The sequence below is a fragment of the Pelodiscus sinensis genome, chromosome 2, assembly GCF_049634645.1.
Source record: "Pelodiscus sinensis isolate JC-2024 chromosome 2, ASM4963464v1, whole genome shotgun sequence".
NCBI classification, from domain to species: Eukaryota; Metazoa; Chordata; order Testudines; family Trionychidae; genus Pelodiscus; species Pelodiscus sinensis.
In genome coordinates, this window is record NC_134712.1 from 218,347,767 (window position 1) to 218,372,115 (window position 24,349).

Genomic DNA, 24,349 nt, shown 5'->3' on the forward strand with positions numbered 1-24,349 from the left:
TTTTTTTTTTTTTTGTCATTCATACTGACTTCCTTGGAAGAGGAACTTTATTTTAGATTTGGAGATCATCCAGCTAATTGTAGATACTACCACAAAGCTAAATAATAAATAATCAAAACAGCAATAAGCACAACATATTTCAGGCGTTGTTGTCTTCAAAGATTTCACATTCCAAAAGGTTCAGCCAATTAATGCAAGAAATCAATGTACCCAGTAATTGCTTTTAGAGCTGGTTGGTTGACTCCCTTCTAAAATCATGGTTATATTCCCACCAGCTGAGTAAGAAGCCATGTGACAGGGCTCATCTGCATGATCTTAGAACACAAAAACACAAACTAAAATGATTTGCATGACACCTCAGTCTGATTTGTAAGGCCCACATCATGGTTTTTTAAATTGATATGCAAGTGTAAAAAAAAAAATCCATCTTTCAATGCACTGAAAGAACAGGCTGATTTTGTTTATTTAAACAAAAACTGTCTTTTTAGTAAAAACACCTTCTGAATTTCTTGCACCACTTAGTCAACAAAATTAGCAATGAGTAGAAAGCAAAAAGTGAGATGGTTTAGTTACTGTCAGTAACACATTTCAGAGGTCTGTAACAAATAGCATCAGCAAATGATTAATATTCAATGTCTAAAAGCCTAGCTTCCTTAGTGTGAAAATATGTAAATGTTACATAGCTACACTTTCCAAACTGGCTCTACTTTCACTCAGATTTTTCTGTCAATATAACAAGCTAAAAACAAAATATGAATGACATGTGCACAGACTTAGCTGATTGAGAACACAGAATCCAACAGTAACCATATTAATCTCTTCTCTCAAAAAGGATGTGTGACTTCCAGGCAGAAATATTGATTTTGACCTAGTCTACTGCAAGCGGATTGCTAATCAGTGTTCAAAATCTATGCTGAGTGTTTTCCTCCAAAATGGTAACCTTTAGTATTTACTTTTTGCTTGTTAGGAAACCTACAATTTTTTGCTTTAACCACTAACTTTATTAAAATTCTGTGCTACTTTCTGCAAAGTTTGACAGTCTTATGATAAACACTTCATTTGTGAATAACAATATACATTATTGAAGACTAAGCACTTAGAAAGCTGCTCAAGTTTATATAACTACAAAATGGAAAGCTGAGAAACAGAAATGATGCTAACAACAATATGTTGGCTTGGATATTTTTTTAAATAAAAACTGCCGTTTGTCAGTCATGCTTAAACAGAAATTTGAGTTTTATGCACCAGTACTGGTAATTCAGATTTATCTGTTCATGTTTGCTATCCTTCTTAACGTTACAGGGACACTATCAAACTGAAATTAGCCAATATCAACAATAATAATTTTAATTAAAAGTAGATTCAAGTACTATGGCTATGCAGGTCTTTCTGCCAGATTTTGGGTCCCCTCTCCCCACTAACCTGTGAAAAATCAACACAAAGAACAAGAGAAAGTTTCTGAACAATTCTACACAAAATGCTGCCAAATGAAGAACGTAAACACACCAATAATCACCTATATTCACTTCCAGTTAGTGGTAGCAATCTGGGTGGAGTAAAATCACTTTGGTTTAAATCACTCATGATTTAAATTGGCAAGCAAGACACCTTGATTTAAAAGGTTAACCTTGTTTTGCATTTGTATTTTTAAGCTATGTTCCTAATGAATGATGGATGACACTCATTGGTTGGTAACCATTAAAACATGTCAAAATATGCAACTAAATATACTATTTAAACTACATTTGGTACTTCTGGCTAACCAGGACACCCTTCCTATATATATATATATATATATATATATATATATACACACACACACATACACACACACACACACATGTCTATTTTAATACTCATAAAAATTACAAAATTAACAAAATTAAATGCAACTTGTAATGGAATAAATGTAACTGTTAGAAAACACTGAATTACATAAATTATTTATCAGATGAGGATTTTTTTTTTGCTTGTGATTAGTGTCAAGATGCACTTGGACAGAAATTGGAATTTAATTAAAAACACACAAGAACAGATTTTTTTTTTAGTTAAGTAAAACTTCCTTACATGCAATGGATACAGGGAAATAAGTTAATCAAAACATGTTTTGAATTTAAAACAAAAACTGAGTTTAGTAAATAATATCCATAATTAGTGAGTTTAGCTGCTTGTTTTTAATCAACACATTATTCTGAATAGACTTCTCACACCTCATTTTCATTCATCGATTGGAAGAGGTAAACAAGCTTTCCTGTTTTTTCAGCTTTCAACTGGTTTCCCAACAATGAGTTAGCTAGGAACTGGACTAGGATAAACTAAAAAAAATTTTTTTCCCCGCTATTTCTGCAGAAAAGGCTACTGCTTATCAAAGCTGGTTCAACCAACTCTAGTGCTTTGCCAGTGACTTCCACTAGTTCACTGGCTTAACTTTCTTTCAAATGTTGACAGCAAATATCTACTGCTTAACATTTTAAATTAATATAAATTACTTTAACAGTATAGTAAATTTAAGATTTAACCCAGGCTATCAATTTTAGAAATAAATTAATCAAATGTAAGTGATTTTTATCTTCCTTGGTAACAATAGAAGATAATGTTTTCTCATAGAAGTGTGATTTTGAATTAGGAGGAGTTCTTTAATCAAAGAATCTGTGGCCTGATGCCCACGTTAGCTTTGCATATGCTGGTCATCATTGCATTCTCTGTTGATTCAAATTACAGTCCTACCATGGCTACTAGACAACTGGGGCTTGGGAGTTGTTCAGCCTCAAATGAATGGAGAAAAGACATTTTTAACTTGATGAACTGATGTACTTGAGCCCACTATTTTTTTTAAATTCCTCAATATCAAATGGTTGTTTAAAAGCCTCTGCAGAGTTTAGGGGAGCAGCAGCCTAAACTTAGTGGGGCATACAGTGGGGTTTTCACTCATTAAAATGAGCCTTTATGAATTAAAGGAAAAATGCCAAGTATTTGTTTTCTGGCCATATTAGGAGAAAAGGTACAAGAGGCAATTTACTAGTCCATATTACCATATATAATGATTACATTAGAATTAATATTCTTTATTATCCGAGAAATCTTTATTGATCTGAGAAATCTGAGTTCATAATTTTCATTTACTCCCCGAGTAGATTCACATGAAAGCAAAAAGTACAATATTGCACTATTGTAGCCTATCGGCTACTATTTACATAAGAACTCATTATTGGCAATCCTTTCAGACGGAGGATGATTTATTTCACAAAATTTATTTAGCATGGGTCTTTTGGTGACTGAGAAGTCCAATTTTTGAGCCAGACACTTTTGACAAACATCATGGGTGGTGTTGGAAGATAGGGTTGGACCACAATTGCTGCATAGTTGTCTTTCCTTTCTTTTCTGGCATTTTTCTGCAACCAGGACAAGGTGGTTTCCTCAAAAGTGGACATTGCCACTTTGACAAATCTTTGCCAGTTATTTCTGTCTGGTTTGGTGTGTCTCAGTGTATGTCAGCGCTACATCTCTTCATTTTTATCTTGAAGAGGTCTTTAAAGTGTTTCTTTTGGCCTTCCCATTTCCATATGTCTTTGGTGAGTTGGCCTTACAGCAGTTGTTTTGGTAAGCATATATCTGGCCTGTGCACATAGTGCCTGCCCCACCTCAGCTGATGCTGGATAATCAGGGTCTCAACACTGAAGATACTGGCCTCTGTAACGACATTGACATTAGTGTGACGATCTTCCCAATTCATGTTGAGGATCTTCCAAAGGAAGAGCTGGTGTTCCAGGTTTTTCAGGTGTTTTCTATACGTCACCCAAGTTTTAGGGCCATAGAGAAGAAATGAGATTATCACCGCAGTATAATGTAAAAGTCAAGTGTGTTTTCTGATGTTGTGATTGCTGAATACTCAGGGAGATAGTCTGCCAAAGGCAAGGCTGGCATGGCAGATACTGTGCTGAATCTTGACTTATGTGTCTCCTCTATGTGATATGGCTGCCAAGACAGGCAAAGTATGCTACATTTTCCAGTTCTTCTTTGTAACTTAAGATCTTCCTTGGTAGGTCTGATGGATTGACCAGAGACTGGCTGGTGGAGAACTTTTGTTCTGATAATGAGCTAGCGCTAGGCAGTTTGGGCTAGTGACACTATCACTCTGGGAAAACACAGAAAAGGGACTGGAAAGTTCTTCAGAACAAAGATTATACCAAAGCTCTCTCAAGGAAGGGAAGAGGCAAGGTAGTTCGCCCTCCAGAAGAGCAAAGAGAGGGTTCAGTTCCCCAGACTGGCACTCTAAAATTATTCTGCATCTCCAGTGGAGCCTTGATGCCAGCAATCTCCAGCCAATTACAGCTCAAACATGAGGAAGTTTCAGTGCACCAAGTAGATTAGTGAAGATGTTAATATGGTCAACATTAACTGGTGTGCGTATAAGCCTACAAGGGACAAGAAGTGGACTCCCCTGGCCCTAAACCAGTCCACCTGTCCTCATGCATTGATCCTGACCCCATGTAGGTACTTCTGTAGTGTGGAAGAAAAAAAGAAGAAATGATAAGTTAGTAGCAGGTTTCTCCAGTTACAAAATCCCCCCCAAATCCATAAATGGATTCTCTGGGCTGGCAGAGGGAATAAATATGGCTGTACAGAGCAGGCCCAGCCAAAGAGTTTGTAGGGCCCAAGGTGGCATGTTGTGGTTGGCTGCACTGTGTGGCTGGAGAGCTCCCAGCCAGAGCAGCAAGCGTGTAGCCGAGTGGGTGGGTGCTGGGCAGTGTGGGGATAGGGACCAAAGCACAGGGACCAAAGCAACTGCCTTGTTCACCTTTCCCTAAGGCTGGGCCTGGTTCAAAGAACTTTTTTAAATGGCACCCAAATTGATCTGTGTAATGGATGAAAAATATCTAAGTAGGAAAGATATCTAAGTAGAAGGCTTATAGTCACTTCCTATCCCCATTACAAGTTTAACTTTGTTTCATCAATAGTTTTTTATACCTATCTGTGTACCTCCCACCTATAGAGATCCTAACATTCCAACCTAAATCAGCATATCTGCTGCGACAGAGCCATACTGTTTGGAACTTGATCCTTACTGATATTTGTCTAATCTTTCTCCACTTTAGCACGAGAAAATCAATTTGTTGGCTTTTAGTAGGGATGTCAAGCGATTTAAAAATGAATAGTGATTAATCATGGCATTAATAATATAAATTGTTTACATATTCCCGGATGTTTTCTACATTTTTCAAATATAGATTTGAATTACAACACAGAATATAGACTGTAGAGTGTTCACTTTATATTTTATTACAAACATCTGCACTGTAGAAAACTAGATTTTTAAAAACTTCAGCGCTTACAGGTCCCTTCAATTCTGTTAATCCAATTGCTCTAACAAGTTTGTTTACATTTCTAGCAGATAATGCTACCCACTTCTTGTTTACAATGTCACCTGAAAGTGAGAACAGGCATTCACATGGCACCGTGGTAGCCAGAAGATATTTACATGCCAGATGTATTGAAGACATTTATGCCTCTTCATGCTTCTACAACCATTCCAGAGGATATGCGTCCATGCTGACGACTGGTTTGGCTCAACAACAATTCAAAGCACTGTGGCTCAACACATGTGATTCGGCAACAAAGTGACAAATGAAATTTAATGTTGATAAATGTAAATTAATGAACATTGGAAAAAATTAATCGTAACTATATATACACTATGATGGAGACTAATCTGGGTACAACTACTCAAGAGAAAAATCTTGGAGCCATTGTGGACAGTTCTCTGAAAACATCCATACAGTGTGTAGCGGCAGTCAAAAAAAGCAAACAATGTTAGGAGTCAGTAAAAAAAGAGACAGACAGTAAGACAGAAAAATATCATATTGCCTCTAAGAAACCATGGTATGCCCACATCTTAAACACTGAATACAGATGTGGTTGCCTCATCTCAAAAAAGATATATTGGCATTGGAAAAGGTTCAGAAAAGGGCAACAAAAATTAGGGGTTTGGAACGGGTCCCATATGAAAAACGATTAAAAAGACTTAGTCTCCTCTTTTTTAAGCCGAAAAGTCCAAGGAGGGGATATGATAGAGGCCTATAAAATCATGACTGGTATGGAAAAAGTGAATAAGGAAAAGTAATACTTATTCCCACAATAAAAGAACTAGGGATCACCAAATGAAATTAATAGGCAGCAGGTTTAAACAAACAAAAGAAAGTGTTTCCTCACTCAGCTCACAGTCAACCCCTAGAACTCCTTGCCAGATGATGTGGTAAAGGCTAAAACTTTAACAGGGTTCAAAAGAGAGCTAGATAGATTCATGGAGGTTAGGTCCATCAATGGCTATTGGCCAGGATGGGTATGAATGGTATCCCTAGCCTCTGTTTCTCTGGAGGCGGATGACAGAGGAGAGATCACGTGAGGGTTACCTGTTTGTGTTCCTTGGGCATCTGGCACTGGCCACTGTTGGCAGACAGGATACTGGGCTGGATGGACCTTTGGTCTGACCCAGTATGGTCATTCTTATGTTCATATTCATCAATATCTGAGTCAGATACCGCCAGTAGGAAGCTCCTTTTTTTTTTTTTTTTTTAAATCAGATTCTGTAGTTTCTGCATCCAAATGTTGCTCTTTTAAAACTTCTGAAAGCATATTCCATAATTTGTCCTTCAAACTTTGGAAGGTACTTCAGATTTTTAAATCTTGAGTTGAGTGCCATAGCTATTAGGAATCTCACTTTAGTACCTTCTTTGTGTTTTGTCATAAATGCACTGAAAGTGTTCTTAAAGAACATGCTGGGTCATCATCCGAGACCACTATAAACAAGCAACAGATACCAGAATGCAGGTGAAAGATTCTCCTAAAGGTATTCAATCAATTTAATTAATGCATTTTTTTAAATGAGCATCATCAACACGGAAACATGTCATCTGGAATGGTGGCCAAAGGATTAAGGGGGATAGGAGCGTATAGCGCATCTGACAGAAATACCTTGAAATGCCGGTTACAAAATGCCATGAGAATATCTGTTCTCTCTTTCAGGTGACACTGTTAATAAGCAGGGACCATTATCTTCTGTAAATATAAACAAAATTGTATGTCATAGTGGCCGAACAAGAAGGCAAACTGAGTAGACCTGTAGGCACTAAAGTTTGACATTGAATTAAAAAAGGTGGCAGTTATTAAAAAAAAAAAAAAAAACCCACATTTGTAACTTTCACTTTCATAATAAAAAGAGATTGTATTACATACTAATGAGGTGAACTAAAAAATACTATTTCTTTTATTTTTGTTGTGCAAATATTAGTAATAAATATAAAGGGAGCGCTTTACACTTATATTCTATATTGTAATTCAAATCAATGTATATGAACATGTATAAACTTCCTTCTATTGTGATTAAACCTGATTGTGATGAATTTTTTGTATTAAGGCTGTCAAGCAATTAAAAATTAATTGTGATTAATCTCACAATTAATCATGCTGTTATAAGACTCCAGCTGACCCCACGCTCCGTGTTGTGCTGCCCCTTTGAAATGCTGTGGCGGTGTTTCAAAGGGGCAGTGCAGTGGGAACCCAGGATCAGCTGGAATCCCCACCTGACCCCAGGCTCCGTGAAGTGCTTCCCCTTTAAAATGCCACAGAGGGTTTCAAAGGGGCAGTGCGAGCAGAGCCTGGCATCAGCTGGTGGTGTTTCACAGAAGCAGCGCTGCAGAAACGCCTACGATTAACGTGTGTTAAAAAAATTAACGCGTTAATTCTGCCCTGCATTAATCACAGGCATTAACACATGTTAATTGACAGCCCTGGTATTAATCGTATGAGTTAACTGATTGATAGCCCTAGTTTTTATTCACGACACAAATCTTAGAACCATAGGAAAAATATAGAGTAATTGTCACATGGGAAATTATTCCTATTCCCCAATTTTAAACTTAAACACAACCATATTACTATCCCATATATATGAAAAAATTCCTATTCTGGTCATTCAAGAACATAGCATTTATTAAGAATAAAAATAATGAAGTGAAATAGCTTATTTATTTATTCTTATGTATTATTCCGTTTGTTCAAGATGGATGTAACATGCTTTGCAGTACCAATAAAGATAAATCATTCCCAACATCCTTTCATTCGTGGGTGGAGGAGGTTGTGGCAGATGTATACCACTTTCAGATTTCTGGGGTCTTGAATGAATTTTCAAAATAAAAAAATATGCAAACTGACATTTGCTCACAAATAATGTTTTCACATTGAATTACATGCAACCAATCTCTTTTCTCTGTATAGTTAAAATGCACTTGGAACTCCATCAGCGAAAGACGATGCAATAGTCTGATGCATTTAAAAACAACAAAAGCTACCACATGTGATGGAATACAGGGGTATTCACACAGTGCACACTATTGTAATAATCTTTGTAAAAAATATGCCTTGTAAGATAGCGTTTGAAAACTAGTAACTCACTAGTCGATCTTATAGTAACATGTGTCTAGTTTTGTTCCTAGTTTTACATTATATATAAAGTTAGGAACATAAGACGGAATCAAAACGGACAAGTCTGAGAAGAGAATAAATCTGTTTCTTAAAGAGAAAGGGCAAGGTGACATTTCTAACTAGGTCTCATCAAAGTTGACAGGTAATCACCTATCATTCTTGGAGTGGAGAGTATGATCTGCATCTTGGCAAACGAGAATATAAAACCTCCTTCACAAAGAGATTCCATGACTCCTACCTCACAGCTGGAATGAATTTAGGGGTAATCTGCAGGAAAATGCATTTCAAAAGGGGCATTGGACGATAAAGGAAGGGGCAAGACCTTTCCCTGTTTTTCACCTTTTCTTTCCCACCTAAGACAACAAAACAAGGAACCATTTGATTTGAGCAAGATCCTCAACTGAAATTTGGTTGGCACTGCTGCTGGGAGCAGGTGGTAGGAATTTACCTTGAAACCAGGACCAGCCCTATCAGAGCTGGTGTCCATGCAGCCCAGCACCAGAACTCTCCCACACAAGGGAAGAGGCCGTTCCATGGCGGCAGGTGGGGGGGGGGGCAGGGGGGAGAGAAGAGGAGCTGCAGGCACAGAAGCTGTGGAGGGCAAAGAGGCTGTCAGCTCTCCCAGACCAGACGCCATTTGCTGCAATGAGGCCAAGCTGTCTGAGTTGGCAACTCTGGAACAGGGCAGGAAGGGAGGGAGGCTCATCTGGAGCCTCAGGGCAACAGACAGGAGATGTAGGCAGCGGTGAGTGGTGCAAGTGTGTGCCAGAAGAGAAGAAGGTAGCTGTGCTTTTAGCCAAAGAGAAGTGGTGTTTTGAAGGGGAAAATGCAGCTTCTCCCCAGCTGCCAGTTGCCCCCTGCTCCTCCTGAGTTCTCCAGCCAACACTCATACTGCTTGCTGCTACCTGGTGAACAGAGGCTGGGTGCAACCTACATGGGTGCAGCTGGGGATGGAACTTGGGGCTGCCAGAGCCCTAGAGCTGAGTCCGTGCGGAAGGGCCTGGCCAGGAAGCGGGGCTGAGGGCCACCAGATTCCCAAGCACATGGCACACTACTAAGGTGGCATGTGAAGGAAGCTGAGTGCGCCTTGCTGGGCATGCGGCCAACTACACTGAACCTGCAGTGGAGGAGGGGAGGAGTGCTGGGGCAGGGGTAAAGTCTGGGGCTGGCCTGGGGAAATAGTGTGGGCTCCACTTTGCAAGGAGGAGGAGGAGGAGGAGAATGAGATGGCAGCAAAGGATACTGGCTGTATGTCTGCCTAAGAAGCCAGCCCAGCTCTAGTCCACTGCCCTTACCTCAAAACACAATTAGACCAATTGGTGCTAATCTTGTATATAAGTGATGTTTTCTAAATTGTTTTCTGTTATTTTTTTTCCTCTCCTGTTAGTGTTCACCTGAATTCCAATTTGCAATAAATAAAAAGGTGTTTGTCCCAAATGTATTTAAATCAAAGAGATAGTGACCATTTGGTGGTTTGCATAAAATTTCATTAGCCTCTAATTGTTTCTGACCACTTTTTGAAATAATGCTGCATTACCATGCAAATGGTAGTACAGCCACTCATTTCTAGGCTATTTATCATAAAGAACAACATACAGTCCACAATATTAGATTCCCTAAGATTTATACAGCAAGCCCCATTCATCTTGGAATGCTGTAAATTTCTTAAGTTAAAATGATGTGTTTTCCTTTTAGATAGAATAATTTGTGTGAGTGATGATGAATTACTCACTGAAAGATACTGAACAAATGTCAATTCTATGCCCCCATTTATTCACATGTAAAATGACCATATAAATACTGCTAAACAATATTTGGAAAGACATCTTGACATAGTCAGAAAGGTGCCAAGTTAAATAAAAATATTAGTTTTTTTTCATTTAAAAAGGTTAAGACCGTCTTCTTTGGACTTAAAAAAAAAATCAAAACCCCACAATTCATTTTGTCTGGTTGTTTTATGCTTGTTTTGACATCTTTATTTAAACTCTATTAAATACATAGGCATGAGTCTACTGTGTATCCAGATTAGGTAATGGACCTAGAAGTAGCCACTACATGTAAACCGAGGCCCACAGAAACAATTGTAATTATGCCCTACTCAACGTAACCAAGCAACAAGTTTGCAGAAAGCCTTCCAATATTCAGCGAAGGAGTAGTGCTAACTTGACAAGTTCTGAAGGACCAACACACCTAGTTGTGTCAGATATTCTTCCTCCGCTATTAGATAATTGAACCTCTTATAATCTTGCTGAGCATCCAGCGAGCAAATCTGATGGAATGACTTACGGTATCTATTACATTTTCCTTTGATTTCACTTAATAGATAAATTTTCAGTCAGTAAATTTGGGAAGAAAAATAGCAGAAGCATTCCATTTAATATATATAGTCTACTTCTTAATATCCACATTTATCTCCTCATCTCTAATAAACCAGATCTTATTAAAAAACACAGCAGACATATTTCTATTAAACTCCCTGAAATATTTTTTTTAATTCAAACAGTAACAATATCTATTTTTAAAAGATGCTGCTTTTGGAAAAATGTTCAATGGATCAGTCTAAAATGTAGACAAATTTCAAATAAAATACCATGAGAAAATGGTCAAGACAACACATATTGGTTCATAACACAAGAACTGAACAGTTCATCTAGGGAGCAACCAGTTATGAATAATTTTAATAAATATGCAAAGCTGATATTCTGCCACACAAAATGACTAGTCAATTGTAAACCTGCAATACATTCTTGCTATATAGCTATGCCTAGAATTAATAATTATAACCCTTATGAATATAACAATTTTGAATCTGCACTATCTGCGTTTTTCATCAGTTTTTCCTAGGATTAATTTTGATCCTCTCAATTTTTTATCCATGACTTTTCATTATTATTATTATTTTTTTTACAAATGCATTTTTTTGCCTATTGTTTTCCAAACTTGTCCTTACTCCCAAGAGCACAGAACAGAACTAAATACATACCTTATCTAAGCACTACACCAAACAAATCTCTCTTCCCCCTCTCCTCCCATGCGTGTGTATGGGAGAATGCTTCAGAATAGTTGTGTACACAAAGGCATATGACACACTGAAGTATAAACCCACCACCTGTTAAGAGCCCATCCATCTCTTTGTGGGAGAAACACATAGGTGTTATGCTACATTATCCCAGAAATATTTGTCTTTCCAGTATCTATATTTATTAATCATTACATAATCCCATACTGTCTAAGTGAAAGTGCCCCCTCTCATATCAAACTGTGTTGTCCATTAAGTGAAAATGAGATTTGGTAAAAACAAGAACATTTCCTATGAACCGATTATTTTACCACCACACATGAATCCTTTACACACAGGCTATGTCTACACTATGAGATTTTTCAGCAAAAAAATATGCTAATGACTCATTAACATAAGTCGCACCATCATTAGTATATTTTCTCCATTTTTTTGCACAAAGAGTTTTTGTGCAAAAGGAAGCAGTGTGGACTTTTTTTTTTAAACAAGATCCTTATGTCTGTCCTGTCATACAGAGGTTGCCAATATTGATATAAATGACAAGAACTTTATTAATCTCCCACCAGTGTATCCACAACCTGATCTGGTCAAAAGTCTTTATTAAGGGCAAAAGTAAAATTTAGTTTTTATTCACAGAACATAAAACCATAGGCAGTGGCAATACAAAAGTTTACACACTGTATCTCAATAAGACCCTGTGGAGATCACCGCTAAAGAGTAATTCAGTCTAGGTTAATTCAATCTTCACAACCCTTCACATTGTGGTCCTCTGTTGAGGCATCCCACAAGGATGATAATTAAGGCTTATGTCCTTCAAGCTGCTCCCTGCAGCACACCCCTTTAACAATACATAGTAGGTTGCAGGATTATGGTCTATGATCATGTTTTTGAAAAGGAAACAAAAAACAAGTAGCTGTCATGAAAGACCCCCATATCCATGTCTAAGTCATTTTATACAAGCTACTAAGTGAGCAACAAATGGTGGTGATCATCAGTTAAAACTAACTTGGAGTTGAATCACAGGTCCGATGATGCATACCCAAGGGGGGGGGGGGGAAAGAGAGGGCGAAGGACACAACCCGGTGGACAGTTTTAGCAAATAAAGGATATTTATTTATGACAGTGATGAATTTATAGTATTTATTCTAAGATTTTTAATAGACCATGTTAATAATGAATTTACAGTATTTATTATATTTATTCTACAATTTCTAGTTAAACGTGTCAGAGATATAAGGATGGGAATGGCAAGGGGAATAGTCTCTATTCTAACACTATCCAGCTACACTAATTAAATAACAGTGATAACTACAAACTCTATGTACTACCCAAAACAACAACAACACTAAGCTTATACAACAAAGAAAATCAAATCATACATAGCAACTTACACAGCACATGGAACATTTCAAAGATATCAGTTCGGTTGCGAAGGCCTTGGTTACGCCCGAGAGTCGGGGGAGGTGGCTGGTCGGTTGATCAGGCCAGCAGTGCTTTGAAGTATACGGGAAGGCACACGCACGGTGGTACGTGTGTTGCAAAGACCTCTTAGAGCTAACTGTGTGATGGGTATTTATCCCCAAATCTGCACATCGCTTTCCCGCGCTTGCATATTACTATATATGGCCCAATGGTCACCAAGTGGGGGGTCTGTGTCCCAGGGGTTGGGCCGAAACTGTGGTTTCATGAGACCAGGTAAGCCCCGCAGTTCTCACGCCAAGGTGACGGGTGGGAGAGTCTGAGGCTATTTTCCCCTTTTCACACCTTCCCTTTTTCTAAAGGCAATGGTATGCAGGAAGGGTGCGGCCGGTTTCTCCCAAGGAGTACTGCAGCCCACTATAGCAAGAGCGGCCTGGCCAAACTTTTTTACTGGGGGAGCAGTTTTTTTTTCCCTAACATGCCCCTGTGGCCATGGCCGGGTCTGGGAAAACCTAGACCTCCACCTCCTCGTCCGTCTCCGCTTCCTCAAAGGCAAGCAGCCCCTCTTGTTCAGGCATGGAAATAGGTAGGGCAGAGATGCGGCTCGTGAGGTTTTTTATGATGCCGCAAACAAGGCACAGCACAAAGCTAACAGCCAGCAATATGACACAAAGGGACCAGAAAAACTGTCTTAATCCCCGAAGGCCAAATATGGAAGGGACCCATCTGAATATGTTCTCCCACCAAGAAACAGACTCTCTGGCCTTCTTAGCAACCTCCTCGATATCATAAATAATCTGTTACATTTTGTTCAATAGATTTAATTTCCATACAACATTTACCTGCAAACTGAGGGTAGCTGTTGCCTAACCAATGACAAAACCCAGATTCCTTTAACAACAAATAATCTAAAGCTAAATGGTTTTGCATTACATACACGTGCATTTCTTCTACCTTTTGATTAGTAAGAAGTAAGGCAGTAGCAGTGTTATTGCCAAGTCTTTCAATGCTAATGCTAAGGGCTCGAACTTCCTCTTGCAAAATCAAATTGCCTACGGGGTTAAATGTGACCACAGCCTGTGCGGTTTTACTAAACCAGCCCTCAATTGACTTCCAAATGTCCCAAGACCCACATTTTTGTCGATGGATGAAGCAGGGATGTTCATTTCTCACGTAGGAGTAGATGCCTCCTCCCTCAATTTGGACGTAGCCAAGGGTGCAGCGACCTATGGCGTGTGCAGGATGGGTGGCGTGGGCTTGGTTGTCGCAAATCCAGAAGTGTCCAGGGTGGAGTGCATTGAGCTTCGAAAAAGCCGGTGCGTTTGGATTTTGGTGGTCCATTAGAAAAGTAGTGAGGTCGTACTCCTTGTCCTCCTTGCCCCAATACCAGGGAATGGGAACCGGGTCGCTGTATTTGTGGCCGTTGGTTTCCATATGAATGCAAGAAATAGACAGGTCAACAAGTTCCCTAAATATGGCATTAGCGGAGATAAAGGGATATGCCCATGAGGCATTCTCCTCAGGGGAAATAAAGGCAATGGAGGTAAGGATGGGTGGGAAACTGTGGTCCGGAACATTAACAAACTGAGAGGTGACGTTACTGCCGGAGCTGTTAAATAGTCCATACGGACTAAGGACACAGATGCAGCCTGACTGATTACCAACAAAAACAGGCTGGTGCTTAGGATCTTCGGGGCAATGAAATGAAGCTAGCCACTGGGGCTGGGACCCCCCAGACAGACCCAGAATTTTGGGAATCTACGTTCCCCTGAGCCATTAAATCCTCAGGCACTTTTGCTTATTATTACATTTTAACAAACAACAGTGTATACACACACACACACACACACACACACACACACACACACACACACACAAACCCATTCTGAACATCAAATACAATATTTTTCTATGTTTACAATACATCAGAAGGAAGCATGAACAATGATGCTTTGCAATATTTTATACTTCTGAAATGCATCAATGTTATACCCTCAGCGCCATTCATGAAGTACTATTTCTTTGTGCTTTTTAATGCTGTCCAAAATCCAGTTCCATGTTTCACTAAATGCAGACTGATGAAAACAAGTAATTAGTTTGGCTGCCACAATTCCTCTAATAGGACAGCTTATATCATTTATCAATGCTTAACTGACTACCATGAAATAGGAATCTTTAAAAAAAAGTTTTCTATCAGAACAGCTTCTGACACTTTCTAACAGTCTGCCCATCGTGATATAAAGCCAATGCTTATTTGTAAGCTATTCAATAAAATATTTCCATAAAATGCCACTAAGACTGGATTCATTGTTGATAAATGCTTGTTTAAATATATTCATAGTTAATTTTCTACCTTTACTCTAAAATAATAGTCTGAGATGGGCAGTTGTGTTAGTCTGGAACTTTAAAAGCAATGAGTAGTCCTGTGGCACCTTGTTGTTGGTTGGGAGCTGAGGAAGACATGTTGTGCATTTCCTTTGTGGAAACACATGCGGCTCCGGAGCCCAAAGGTCGAAGCACACATGCGGTTACAGATAGGGCATGGGACGCTGGTTGTCAGGACAGAAGAGAACGCAGCTCTGTCGTCTTACACGTGCACCTGCGAGGTGTTGGCGGCAGTCGTCTTCAAACTTTGTCACTGCTTTCCTCATAAGGGAACGCCAATTAGACCTGTCTGCAGAAGCTCGTTCAAGTTGTCGAGGTTGAAGGCCTGACCACTGCAAGTTAGTCTTCAGGTTGTCCTTATACCTCTTCCTCAGGCACCTCTTCCTGTTTACAACTACCATGTACCAGCTCCCCATAGAACAACTGCCTCGGGATCCTGCTTTCGTCCATGCAGAGAACATGGCCAGACCATCGAAGCTGGGTCTGGAGGATCTTGGCTCAATACTTGTGGAACTAGCTCTATCAAGCACTTCTTGGTTAGTAATTTGGTCCTGCCAGCATACCCACATGACTGATTGTAGGGAGCGCATGTGAAACTGCTCCATCCGCTTGATGTGCCGATGATACAGGGTCCATATTTCACAGCCATACAGGAGAGAGGTGAGGACCACGGCATTATATACCTTGAGTTTAGTTGAAAGGCGAATATCTTTGTGCTGAAGAATTTTAATACGCAATCTCCCAAGTGCCTGACTGGCTTTCTGGATCCTTGCTGTAATCTTTGTCAAGGGATCAATCACTTGATATTGTGCCGCCTTTTAAAACTGTCCACTACCTTCAGTTGTGTGCCATCGATAGTGATGCATGGCTGTGGAGGAGCACTGTTTGGTGCGGGCTGGAAGAGGACTAACAAATCGCTAATTGCAAGGGACTAACAAATATGTAGGATCATGCTATTCTGAACATGACAGCTTCAAGTAAAGGAAGTACAGAGCTAGTTTTCACAGTATAATACATCTCCTGTTTTCATTAAAAACCGATTCTTCTGCTTTTTCTTCACTAATGCCTTTTAAAATTAGTGCAGCAAAATTCAACATAGCTAAGATGTAAAAGATATAATAGCGTACAGTCTGGTGTAGCAAATACCCTTCAGAAAAATTGATTTACAATAGCTAACCAGCAAACAAAAAAATCAGTTTCACAGGCAGCATAAAAAAATGGGACATACATAATTTTAACTTGAAAGTTATAGGAACCCTACGCTAAATAGCATTAGGGTAGCCAGGTGTCTAGTATTTGGGCCTTCTGTCCGGTATTTTCTGCTTTTTCCGGCTCGACACCCGACGGACACGCGGTGGGGTGGGGGGCATGGCAGGGGAGTGGCCCGGCAATTAAAGGGGCCATGACTGCATTTTGGCATCCCAGTGCTTTTTGTTGGCGTGGGCGGGGGGGGGGGGGCGGTCCGGTATTTTGGGGGAAATCATCTGGCAACCCCAAATAGCATTACAAAGACAAAGGCCAGTAAATCTATGACAAGTGAGTTATTTGAGTTCATGTTCAATTTTGCATCCAGAGACTTTTCACTGCTGGGGCAGACACTCTGGCCCCACTTGCTAGTTTATAACACATGAGCTTTTGTTAAGACAAAACAGAGACTGGATTAGCAGTTTATCATTATTGGATTAAGAGCTACCTTTCCTCTACTCATTCTACACCTTTCCTGCCCCTGCTCAAACTCCTTTTTAGATATAAAACACATTTCAAGAACAGTTAGAGGACATTTAAATTGTGGTTCTACTCCCCTTGCCCACAGTTTTAAAGCCCTATCTAGAATACCCCACAAACCTCTTTCTTGCCAACATCTTGACATGACCTTCCTAATTACTGTCGTAAACAAGGCCCTTCTTTTCTTAGCCCTGCAGCATAGTTTTTCCCCTCCCCGTGCTGTTTCTTGCAAAAAACCACAATTTAGGTATTTTAACACCAACGGGGGGGGGGGGGGGGGTGTTGCATCTGGGAATCCAAAATAGGAGGAGGCATCTCCCAGCACCAAGGTCTTAGGCTCTGAATTCCCAGAGAGAGGTGGGGCTCAGGACACAACTTTTACCTTGGCATCTGCAATTGGCTAGGTGAGGAGATGTCTAATATGCTGGATTTTGTGAACCCCATTATAGGAAACCGATCTGTCTCCATTTACTGCAGAAGCTTGAGTGCATAAGAGCTAGTCTGCATTGGGAAATCACACGGGCATAACTACATCACTTTCACCAGCAGAACCACCCTTCCTCTTACTATACAAAGTGTCTACACTGGAACACTGCAGTTGTGCCGCTATAGCATTTCAAGTACAGACACATACTAACACAGCTCTGGTCTAAGCTATAGAGTTAGATCGACATAAGGTAGCTTACGTTCACCTAATTGTTAGCACCTACACTAAAAAATAACCTCCAATGATGTAACTTGTCCACTACCCTGACTTAATTCCATCTCCACAAGAGGATAGTGCTGAAATCAACATAATGCTTATATCTGTTGTGGCTTTTCCAAAGCTGTCCCACAGTGCCCCCCACTGGCACTTAAAATGGTGCAAGCGCTCCTGATGCACACCACCAACCCAAGCAGAGCAGTGTGGTATACAAGTTTTAGTTAATTACGGTGGCGAACACTGCCAAGCCTAAGTTCCATTAAGTGTCTAAATGTATGTCTGTACTTCAATAAAACATGGGCTGGCCTTATGTTGGCTAACTTGGTCTCATGAAGCCGGGGCTGGTTTTAAAATGGCTCTGCAGATGTTCAGATTCAAACTGGCGGGGTCTCAGAACTCAGGCTCCTGCCTGAGCCCAATGACGTACACTGAAACGTTATAAACCCACAGCCTGATCCCAAGTCCACTGACCTGGGCCAGTCACTAGTGTTTCACTGCAGTATAAACACATGGCTCTTTAGAAAATGGGCTCTAAGCACTTTCTGAAATTTTACTATGTATTTTAGAGATTATGGAGATGAGTTGGTTCAGATCAGAATGGAATGATGGATTTGACATCATGCGTCAAAATGTAAACAAAAGATTGGAGCCAGTGAAGTGTTTTTTACTGTCAATGGCCAGTTGAAGTAGAAAAGTTGAAAGTCTGGGTCTAAGGCACTCAGAGGAGGAAGTGTATAGGTCTACATTTACAGCATGAGACATGAGGATCCATGGGTGCTATGAGTCCCATTTTTCATAGTTGGTATATAAATACAATGTTGCATTAAATAAACCCATCGGAACCAATCAATACATACGTACAACCTTAAAATGATTTTAAAGTCTGGCTGTATGCATACCTGAGTTGTACAATTTCCTCTTTTTATTCTGAAAAAAGTTAAAGTATTTTCTATAAATACATATGTACATACAAGCATAACATTGCATTTCCCTCTGCATCGGTCAAATGCAGATTAGCTGTTAAGACTAATCAAACAACTAATAGGACATTAAAAACACTGTCTAAATTCTATATCTTACCATGCCAAAGATAATTATCCATGAGAACAATGAGGCATAATATACATAACAGCCAAAGGAACCAAGAAATAAACAATGTATTTCAACAACTAGGAGACAACATACAGGAGTGAAGAATGAACTGATTGGAATCACAAATCCTGGAATTGAAGATCAGGAAAGTTGGAGACATTCTTGAAGAAACTCCCAACGACTGAAATACTGTGCTGTGCATGCAACACACTGCACATAAGCAGAGAATGAGCAAGATCCAACCAACATGTATCAAAATATTCTTGCACTAAAACTAATAGGAAGAGTAAATGATTTTAATTGACACAGTGTTAATAAAAAAAGCCAAACAAGTTGGATTTTTATCTGATGTTTAATTTGTATCTATAATTAACTTCAATGGGAACAGAATTAGGTCCAGGCTGAGCACTTTTGAAAATCTCATGCAGAATATAGTTATCTAGTGACTAACCCTTATTGTTACTGCAATGAGATCTCAAAACTGGGTAGTGATGGACATCACTCTCTCTCAGGTGGCCAGAGCACAGAATCAAACATATTAATAGCATGATGATTTCTGTGACAGTACACCTCCCATCCTGTTACTTTACTGACGTGCAGAATAACTATTGCAGCCCATTTTGAAAGTCATGGATTACATTTTTAATTAAAAGTTCTATATTAAATTTTACAGGATTTACAGAATGAAGCTAAAATACAGGAAAAATAATTCATCTACTCATGACTATATCCAGTTCCCAAAGGAGAAAAGATAAAAATCAAGACCTTGTACAAAGGTAATATTTTGATAATATGACTATTTTCATGGAATTACAAACAAAGCCCCTGACAGCAGCATTAACTACAAGCATGTAGTCTTGAATGATCCTTTCCATGCCACTTTGTGCATGCTATTAAGATGCTAGTTGTTTCTGTGATTTATCTGATAATAAATTTTTGATGACTAGTAAGTCTCATAAAACGGCTCTGGTGCTGACATGCATTGATTAATAAGTCTGAAGAATGGAAACTGTCAGGAATTCATGTGCAAGAGTAAATTACTGCCAAACATATATTAAATATTCCATAAAATACAGAATATAAAAGGTTGATTTGGTAATTTAATCTTGCATCAATTTCCTTGGTATAATTTAGATTCAGAATCACCACTGTCAACCCTTTGCATACCTTTCCTTTTAAAAATCTTAGAGTAAATCTTGATTTGGGACACTCAGGAAATAAAGAGAAGAAAAAATACTGAATGCAATAATCAAAGCTCACATTCAGAATTTAGTTTGGAAAACAACTTCACTTCAGAGGATTAAGAAAATTGCCTTTGCAGAATTTTAGCTTTCAATATTTAAAACCAGTCATGCAGACTACGATCTAATTCTATACCTTATGCTATAGCCAAATCCCCCTCTCTGAAGTCATGGACACAATTTGCAACTGTTAGCCCTTGCATGTGGCATGTCACCAAACCTGTAGAGCAGGGGTTCCCAAACTTTTTGACATGGGGACCAGTAAATCCATTCACGAACTTTTGGAGGACCGGTAATGTTGATTTGCATATTTGCATATTCATTAATCAAATGATGAATATTCAAATAAGTTGGTTCTGGTCCTCCCCAAACCACCAGTGCCAGCTTTAGCAAAGCTTTTGATATGGTCACCCACAATATTCTTGCCAGCAAGTTAAGGAATATGGATTGAATAAATGGACTGTAAGACAGACAGAAAGCTGGTTAGACCAGGGTTTCCCAAACTTTTTACTTTAGTTGGAACCCTTTTTTTCCCCCCCAATACTGCTTTTTGCAGCCCAAAAATATAAACACATAAAAACAAACTGAGAAAATACCAGACATATAACATGTCTGGTATTTTCTCATTAGGTAAGTTGTATTATTACTAAACGTATCAGTTTGTAATTTCGAACTGCCTGGCTGGTAAATGTGCTCAGGCTGCATGAGTGTGTCTACCAGCCAGACAGTTGGCAACTACTCGAGGGGTGTGTGTGTGTGGGGGGGGGGGGGGGGCGGGAGGACACAATAGAATCCCCGGGCCAGAATAGAATCCCCATGCTTTGTGGGGAGGGCGGGGGGAACAGGGACAGCGTCCCAAGATCTACATATGGCTGGGTCAGTCCCACTCCCCGCAGGCCGATACATTCCTCCCCCCTGCTCCCCCCGCCATGCCTCTGACCAGCCCCACTTCCCCCAACCCTCTCCCGGGCAACCAGGTCCCCCCTGCTTCTCCTCCCAATCTCCCTTGGCCAGCCCCGCTGCCCGCATCCAGCCCTCCTTCCGGCAGCCACGTCTTCTCCCCGCTCCCCCCTCCCCCATCTTCTCCAGCCAGTTCCCTGCCCCCAACTTCGCACTCCCTGGCAGCCCTGCTTCCCCAATCTCCCCAGCCTGCCCCAATTCCCCCATCCAGTGCTGCTTCCGGTGGCCAGCTCTCCCCTCCTCCTCACCCCAGAATCCTCTGGCACCTGCACCTTCCCTTAGCCCTGCACCCTCTGGGTGCCTCCCTCTCCCCTTACTGCCCCTGCCCCCTTTGCCCTCTCTTTTCCTGATACCCACCCCCTCAGCACACTCTGCCCCATCCCCGCACCCGGGAGAGACCCAGCTCCACTTATCAGTGGAGCAGGGCCCCCGGCTCTGTAACTCGCCGGCACTTCCAGGTTCGGGGGCGCAGGGCCCGAATCGGCCTAAGGCCAGCCCTGCCGGCAGCCACCAGTCATGCTGAGGCCCGGTATTTTTTTCCCAGGCCGCGGCCCATAGTTTGGTAAATGCTGCTGTAGAGGACTGGACTGGCTGGGGAACCGTGAAGTTACAGATTCACTGGCCTTACCCTCCTCCCCAGGACAACTCCCAAATATATCTGTTTGAGTATAGCAAGCCCTGCAAAACTATGTTCACTGGCATACAAGGAATATAGATCTGGGTGTAAGCAACTAGGCTCTGGAAATCATCAATCTACAAAGTGAAATTGCCCTGGTAGCACCATGAATCATAGGTAAAATTTGTTCCCATTATGTTTGTACATTTATCATTGCTTATTTTCCTGTGTTTGCATCACAGCATATGGTGTTAGAGTTTTGTCCAGAGATAGGTTTTGAATTCTTGAAATACGTATCTACTCATGAACTATTGTGCTGAGTTTATACATAAAAGGATTAAAGGACATCACTGTTCCCAGTCCAATATGCTGCTGTTCACGTCAAGCACTGAAGTTAGACTTCTTCGAATTGTTGGCAAAAACAAAAAAGGACAAATATTCTTCCATGCTTTGGTATATTTGGAGCAAGTGAAATGGTCAGTGCTCTAAATAATTTGATTTACTGTTTATGCGTCCGTATATACACCTCAGATTATAACTTCCCTCCCAAATGAATTAGCCAGATGTAATAAGGAGTGGAAACTGCTGGATTTTTTTCTTCCAATATTGTTTGATATTAACTGGCTTTCAGTACACTAGATCTGCAAATTTAAAATATTAATGTGCCAGCGCGTCAAAGGGGAAAAATGATATTTCATGCCTAGAGTCAAAAGGAGTTGACTGACCAGGATCTATACTAGTTCTGAATGGTAAGATATTTATTGCTTAGCTGAAGGAAAGCAGTAAGGAAGGAAAGGGATGCAGAAGGAAATGTGTCTTATGGACTGTACCATCTTATGAAGTTCAACTTTTTCTTGAAAAAAATCATGATTATCAAACATAACATTAAATATTAGTAGGTTTCTGGTCAGTCATTTTAGACATTGTGCCTTTGATATGAAAAAAGGACAGTAAATATATCAGTATCACTGCAGTAATACAGATTAAAATAAAGTTAGAACTTTTTAATCAGTTGAACCAAAGGTTGCACTGCAATTATGCCAAGATAATTTCTACCTATGTTTCTCATTGGATAAAAAGTTGATAAACCTACCATAAAATTAGAGATGCGTCTCCAGCTACCTGGTAAACCTCAAAAGTAAAAAATTGCCAAGGAGCCAACAAAAACCTCAAACTATGACAGACTGAAATAAGAAACTGGAGCTCAATAAAAAGCCAGCATGTAATAAAACAAGATATTACTGTGTAGAGAATAGAAATTGCAGACAGCTCTGTTTGATTATAAAAGCGCCACTTTTTAATTTATCTTTCAAATAAAAACAGCAAATGTGTACAGTATCTCTCCTTGCCTATTTGTAAAGAACCTATACAACAAGGAAAGCTAGAAAGCAAGCCAACTGGACTTTGGAGATTACAAGGAGTTAAGAATTTTACCAATATCTAGGGTTGCCAATGTTGGTTGAATGTATCCCTGGAGGTTTCATCACAAACACAATTTTTAATTAAAATTTAACTGTTACTTCCTGGAGACTCCATGGCAATCCCGTCTCTAACAAATAATGTTTTCCACATTAGCTTCCCCATCTCTGCTTGCTTTTCCTGCCATGGTCTATTTTACCTCCTAAGTATTGGAATTCTAAGGATTCCCTATATTCCACCTTATAGTTCATTAACCACTATAATGACCACATTATTGTGGTCATCATTTTTGAAAGGAAGATGAGACACACTTCACAGCATATGGGTAAAGATCATTAGCTGCTGTGCTAATGAACTATTATTGACACTGCTTCAATTGAATGTATTATTTCTCTTGACAATTGGAAGGGAATACTGGGAGAAGCTCTTGACTCCCTTAAGAGTCCTTTAGTGATAGAAATGTAGCCGTGTTAGTCTGGTGTAGCTGAAACAAAATACAGGACTATGTAGCACTTTAAAGACTAACAAGATGGTTTATTGGACCACCAATGAACACCAATCTGACCTACCAGATCCCCCCTATCAACAAAAAAGGAAGAGTAATTCTATATGGACTCCCCCTGATGGTCGGAATTACAAACTAGATTTCTATATACAAAGCTTCTGCAACAACGCACAGACTGACATTATTCGCAAACAACAACAAGCGACACACAATCTCAGCCACGCTGAACACCATGCCATCCAGAGTCTCAAAAACAACCTGGACATTATAATCAAACCAGCTGACAAAGGTCGTGCTGTGGTTATTATGAATAAGGCCGACTATAACTAAGAGGCAACCAGACAACTCTCCAACACCACATTTTACAAACCTCTCTCCTCTGATCCCACCTCGGAATACCAAAAGAAATTATTCTGTCTCCTTAAAAGCCTCCCTACAGCTACTCAGGAACAGATCCACACAGAAACACCTTCTGACCCCCGACCAGGATTTTTCTATCTGCTTCCCAAGATCCATAAACCTGGACACCCCGGACGCCCCATCATCTCTGGTATTGGTACACTCGCTACTGGTCTATCCAGCTATGTAGACTCTCTCCTCAAACCCTACGCAACCAACACCCCCAGCTATCTCTGAGACACTACTGACTTCCTTAGGAAACTACAAAACATCGATAACCTCCCCAATAACACCATCCTTACCACCATGGATGTAGAAGCTCTATACACCAACATCCCACGTGAAGACGGATTACAAGCAATTAGAAACACTATCCCAGAGGACA

The 24,349-nt window shown here is 40.0% G+C and overlaps 1 protein-coding gene across 3 annotated transcripts in view; it reads right to left on the bottom strand.

The window, feature by feature from the left end:
- The window catches only part of RSU1 (Ras suppressor protein 1), a 159,665-nt gene that overhangs the window by 36,885 nt on the left and 98,431 nt on the right, over positions 1 to 24,349 (bottom strand). Inside the window, exon 9 of one of the 3 annotated variants that reach the window (XM_075922461.1) lies at positions 4,482 to 4,500. The exons of 1 other annotated variant lie outside the window; for it this stretch is intronic. In XM_075922461.1, the coding sequence (XP_075778576.1) occupies position 4,500 (1 nt within the window). In that variant the 3' untranslated portion in view covers positions 4,482 to 4,499. Of the gene's footprint in view, positions 1 to 4,481; positions 4,501 to 7,037; positions 7,057 to 24,349 lie in introns of those variants that run through there. One more of the 3 variants, XM_075922462.1, reaches the window with a different exon arrangement.